Source organism: Camellia sinensis, chromosome 11 (genome assembly GCF_055761805.1).
Source record: "Camellia sinensis isolate YWXY chromosome 11, ASM5576180v1, whole genome shotgun sequence".
Classification (NCBI taxonomy): Eukaryota; Viridiplantae; Streptophyta; class Magnoliopsida; order Ericales; family Theaceae; genus Camellia; species Camellia sinensis.
In genome coordinates this window covers 108050659-108056658 of record NC_138971.1, presented here as the reverse complement: position 1 = coordinate 108056658, position 6000 = coordinate 108050659, and the positions used below count along the sequence as shown (strand labels likewise).

Below are 6000 nucleotides of genomic sequence, written 5' to 3'. Positions count from 1 at the left end.
TTTTTAGTTAATAAGGAGGTATTTATAATTTTTCAAACTACATGGGACAATTTCTATTTTAAGCAAATCTCAAAAGGTGTATTTGTAATTTATCCTTAAAACAAAATCATTTAATACACATTAATATATATTTGACAAAAAAAAAAAAATTGAATATACACTTAATTTTTGACATCTAGTACAATTATTTGGAAACGTGAACTCATAGGTTAAAATTTTCAATAATGATTGATCTCCCCTTTTTCTCCACCCCTTTGACCCCCTCTCTCTCTCATTGATTACATTTTCTTTTTCTTTTTCTTTTTTTTCCTACTCCTCCAATCACCACTCACCACATGACAAAGGGGAGTGAGGGGTGACCCCCAAAAAGGGTTCCCAAGCATTATTCTAAAATTTTACCATGAAGTCACTCCAGCCAACCATCGCTCCTATAAATTCCTATGCACTTCCTCGTGTAAGTGAAACAAGAAAACTATAAAACAACCTTTTTATCATCATACTGTTTTTTTTGGGGTTATTCTATCATCAAACTTTGCCTGCTGCTTTTTTAAGTGTAATAACTACAGATCCAATATGGGTTTTGTTGTGGGAACCATAAGCATCCTTATTTCAAGCAGTGTGTGTTTGTTCTTGCTCTCGGTTCTCATCAACCTCTTTCGCAAACTATGGTGGACTCCATTTCAGATACAGCGTATACTGAATTCACAAGGAATTGGAGGCCCAGGCTACAGATTCATCCATGGAAACACCAAAGAAATCCGCACCATGAAAGCCGAGTCCATAAGCAAACCCATGGATTTATCCCATCAAGTATTTCAGAGACTGCAGCCTCATATACACTCTTGGATCAAGATTTACGGTACTTACTCATCATTAGTTTCATAATTTTATTTTATTTTTGGCATATTACGACAGTAGTTCTATATTTGGTTCTTCATGTATCATTTTGTCCTTATGATTTTGATTCGCTCATTTTATTTTAATTTGATCGAGTTGATTATAATTTTATAAATATTTTTATTTTATAAAAAATATACAGAGAAGTGACATGTATTATATATTTTTTTAAAAATTATAAATTTGCTAAATTCAGTGAGTAATTTCAATCAATTTAATAATTATTTACTGTAAAAATATATTATTAATTAGATTAAATTGATATAAAATTGAAAATTAAAAGTTAAAATTAAATCAATTAAAAATTTTAAAACTAAAATAATATAATGGACAAAATTTAGGACCACCAATGTGTATTATCCTTTTATTTTCTTCAATCCTAGTTTAATTTTCTTTCATGATTTTAAATTGCGGTGTCGAAACGTGTGAGGATATCAGTTGTGGTGTAACTGTGTCGAGTACACATCAAGCACCAAGGATTCTCTAGAGTGTTTTTTTCCTAAAGTTTCCTAAGGTGGTGTATTGTGTGGTTGAGATTTAATGCTGAAAAATTGATGTGACTTGCCATTAAATTTCAACCACACAATGCACCACTCTAGGAAACTTTAAGAAAAAAAAACTCTAGAGGATCCTTACTCTCAAGTGCATGCTGGGCTAGAATTAAAAAAAGATAAAAAAATTAAAAAGTGATTATAAAAATTAAAAAGTTTATATAATTTATATTTTTTTTTCGGAAAACAATAACACTGGTCAGACGCCAAAAAGACCGAAATGCCCCTTTTTTTTCCAAAGATTGTAGTCAAGTGTGGACAAGGACAAGCAACCTCAATCAAAAAAAAAAAAAAAAACACTTTGGGGTTTTTGGGAAGTGGATTATAATCCACTTCTCAAATTATAACTCACTTCCCTCTCTCACAAAAAATTGATTATAATCAACTTTTAACCAAAAAATTGATTATAACTATCTTCCCAAACATATCTTCTCTGAAGCCCCACCACACATTGCATGCACAAGCCGTACTCGTCTTGTCACGTGACGCACAGTCAGTACCAATAGGAGAGTAGGGGCAAACAGGTCATTTGAATATTTATTACAATATTATAATACACAATTTTTTCATAAAAAAGCAAAAGATTATTCCAAACACTTATTTTTTTCCCCTAATTTTTTTAGTTAAAAAATCAAAAATTACACTTATTCTAAACAACCCAAGAATCAAATAAAGCCGTTATGAATTTTTAAATTCATAAATAACTCTTCTAAAACTCAATCGTCATGTTTTGTAAAAAATAAATTTTAATTTTTATATTTTAAGCAACACTAGCTTTATCCTTATATGAGGGGTATAATCTTGATCAATATATATATATATATATATATGAGGCGGATAACATATAGTATATTTTTAAACATATATAATTAATCTGTTGAAGTGACGGTTTTGTTATTAGGGAAATGTTTTACACTAACCAATAGTAAGAAAAGTTACCATTTTCCTTATCAAAGTTATGATCGGTGAAGTTATAATTTGCACCTCTAAAGTTGTGAATAACCAAAGTTATATATATATATATATATATATATTTTGTTATAAAAGTATTGCACCTCTAAAGTTGAGAATAATCAAAGTTATATTGTTTTGTTATAAAAGTAAATACTTTTTGTGAGGAGCAAAAAAATTAGACTTTTTGTGATCAAATTATATTTTTTGTGAGAAAAATTATATTTTTTTTTGTATAAAGTGCATATCATACGTGTCATTTTTCGAGTTCACATGGTAGTTTTTCTCCTATTATGAATGTCAATATCTAGTTCACAATGTCACACATTGCAAATTGGCTACTTTTGTTTATTCATTTATTTAATTATTGGCTTCTTTTGTTTATTCAGTTATTTAATTTTTGGGGGTGAAACAGGAAAGAATTTTCTTATGTGGAATGGTCCAAAAGCTCAGTTAGTCATTACAGACTCGGAGTTTGCCAAAGAAATAATCAAAAACAAAGAAAAAGCTTATATTCAAATGGAACTAGAAGGCTACTTAAAGAAGCTATTGGGTAACAATAGTATTGTGACAGCTGAAGGTGAAAAATGGTCAACGTTACGAAAACTAGCCAACCATGCGTTTCATGCAGAGAGTTTGAAAGTACGCTTATACTAAACTACTTCTTCTTGTTCTTATTATTATTATGCCATACCATTAAAATATTGATGATAAAATGTCTAATAATTTAAAAATTGTTAAATTAATTACAAATCAATAGAGTGCAAGTAGGTGTATAATATGAATCGTGCTCCATTTGTATGAAGGGTATTGGTGTCACATTCACTTCATCAATTTACGATTAATTTTTCTCATATCTAATTCTTATGATAATTCTCCAATAAAGCTTGCATAATGCATCATTATTACCAAATAATTTTTAATTTTTTAGATTATTGACATAATAATTCACAAGAAATGGTGTATATCTATTGTATAGAACATGGTTCCAGCAATGATCTCTAGCGTGGAGATGATGTTAGAAAGGTGGAAGCAGTGTGAAGGCGAAGAAATTGAGGTGTATGAAGAGTTTATATTATTAACATCAGAAGTTATTTCAAGGACAGCTTTTGGGAGTAGTTATTTAGAAGGAAAAAACATATTTGAGATGTTGACGCAGCTGGGTATTATAACTGTCAGAAATGTTTTCAAAATCAAGCTTCCTGTTATCAGGTAAATTCATTTTGTTAAGTTTCAGTCTTATTAACAATAATCCTAACTTGATTATATTTCGATTCAATTGCACGTGGCATTATACATGGACTAACCACTTCATTTGATGGGGCCCACAAGATATTAGTGTCATTGCTTCCTAAATAAAGGTGGGATAATTCATTTGATATGGTTAGTGTAACGTAAGGTATCACAATAAACACTGCCCAATATATTTTCCACAACGTTACTTACAAATTAATCATTATGAAATATTTTTGTATGAAGATTCTTCTATTTTATTTTTTTCTCTAGCCAATGTAATATAATTCATTAAGATAGAATAAGCTTATAATAGAATATAGATCCTTAACAAAATAATTTTCGGCAGAAAAAAAGAAAAAAGAAATAAATGAAGAAGAGAATTCCAAAGTCATAACCTTGTTAGGTTTTTTTTTTCTATTTCACTGACTAGCTTTAGGCTTTCTTTCAGTCAAGTAAGGACAACAATCAAATGCAGATAGTTAGGCAGTATCCTTCATTTTTTTTTTTTTTTACCATTTCATTAAATTTTCCATTTCATGGAAGCAGAGAAGAAAAGAAAACTTTCCCTGCAAGGAGTATCAATTTTCCAATTCATGTCAATAGTTAGGCCAATGCTTGATGGTTTAGAAACATAACATCTGCCTTCTAGAAAAGAAAACTTTTATTTGTGGTGGTAGTTCAATATTAAAGTAACCAATGATACTGATGCTGCAAATTATAATTACTTGATCTATTCAATTGTACTCAAAGTACAAAATATTCAAAGATTCTAATATTTTCCCAACAAGAAGTATAATTTTGATTGATCATTTATACATTTGTGCAGTCAATTTTGGAAAAGTATCGACGATATAGAATCGGAAAAACTTGAAGAAGGGATACGAGATTCTATTTTAGAGATTATAAAGAAAAGAGAAAACGCAATGGCAGAAGTTGGCAACTATGGGACTGATCTTCTTGGACTACTTGTGAAGGCAAGTCATGATGAAGATGAGAATAAGAGGATTACAGTGGAAACTGTGATTGATGAGTGCAAGGCCATTTACATTGCTGGACATGAAACTACAACCACCTTGCTTTCATGGTCTGTTCTTCTTCTAGCAATCCATACAGATTGGCAAGAGGAAGCAAGAAAGGAGGTCCTTGAGTTGTTTGGCCAGCAACATCCAAATGCAGAAGGCATTCCAAGAATGAAAAAGGTACACAAACACTAGTGATCACAAAATCAAACTACATCTCCTCTAGTACAAATATAATGAAAAACGCATACCAATATTAACTGGACTTTTCTTTTCCTTTTTGGTACAGATGAGCATGATCATTAATGAGTCTCTAAGACTATATCCTCCTATCATGTATATTACAAAAAAAGCTCAACGGAAAGTCAAACTGGGACAACTTACTCTTCCGGCCAATATAAATGTGACTATTTTGATATTGGCACTTCATTTTGATCCTCAAATATGGGGAGATGATGTGTGTCTTTTCAAACCAGAACGATTTTCAGAAGGAATTGCTAAAGCTACCAACAACAACCCAGGAGTGTATCTTCCTTTTGGTTTCGGACAACGAAGTTGTGTTGGCATGAACTTTGCAATCAATGAAACAAAAATTGCCTTGTCAATGATTCTGCAACGCTACGCCTTCTCTCTCTCCCCAACCTATAGTCACTCGCCAGTCCAACTTTTAGCAATTCGTCCGCAACACGGGATTCAAGTCAAGCTTCATCCTCTCTAGTATGGACAAGTTTTGCTAGTAAGTTGGTTTTTTTGGGTGAAGATAGTAATAAACCTTTGCAGTTTCTATTCAATCAGTTGTACACCATGATGGCATTTGAAGATTGTTGAACTGTGGTAGAGTGAGTGACTAATAAAGTTTTGTAAAAAATATATCTATATATATATCAATAATCACATTAGTTTTATAAAGACATGGTCAATTTTAACATTTATTTAATATAATTAATGCCCTTGACTATATATTTGATCTCAATATTGTTCCTTCTTATTTAAATTCTGAGGCGAGTATGTTTGATTGAGCATTAGAGCCAATGGAATGGAGACTATTGGAAGTTGGAGCTTCATACTGATCAATGGATATATAAAGCTTGACTTGTAATTGAGATCAGGCTTTTTTAAGTTTGTGGTGTGTTCAATTGCATTGTAGGTATAAGATATAACTTGGGTTAGAGTTTGTGAGACTTTCAATTATGCCTTCTAACTGTTCGATTCATTGTTTAATAGAAAGTGAGTATTCGGTGGTAGTGTTTTCACATAGGGTTTTCCAAGAGTTTTGATTGTTCCTTCTTTTTTATGATGAGATTGATAAAGCATATTGTTGAATTGCTTGATCGATGGTTTGGTTA

The 6000-nt window shown here is 31.1% G+C and overlaps 1 protein-coding gene across 1 annotated transcript; it reads left to right on the top strand.

The window, feature by feature from the left end:
• The first annotated feature begins 326 nt into the window (after positions 1 to 326).
• LOC114273096 (cytochrome P450 CYP749A22) lies at positions 327 to 5563 on the top strand. Its single transcript, XM_082894456.1, has 5 exons — positions 327 to 859; positions 2815 to 3041; positions 3379 to 3611; positions 4462 to 4834; positions 4944 to 5563. Exons 1-5 carry the CDS (start codon positions 574 to 576, stop codon positions 5370 to 5372), a joined length of 1548 nt encoding a protein of 515 aa, XP_082750582.1. The 5' UTR covers positions 327 to 573; the 3' UTR covers positions 5373 to 5563.
• Positions 5564 to 6000: the final 437 nt, after the last annotated feature.

Excerpts from the sequence above, each read along its gene's own strand:
- LOC114273096 (XM_082894456.1), top strand. The coding sequence starts at position 574 with ATGGGTTTTGTTGTGGGAACCATAAGCATCCTTATTTCAAGCAGTGTG. Across the intron at positions 860-2,814 it reads CTCTTGGATCAAGATTTACG|GAAAGAATTTTCTTATGTGG; the intron begins GTACTTACTCAT and ends GGGGTGAAACAG. Across the intron at positions 3,612-4,461 it reads ATCAAGCTTCCTGTTATCAG|TCAATTTTGGAAAAGTATCG; the intron begins GTAAATTCATTT and ends ACATTTGTGCAG.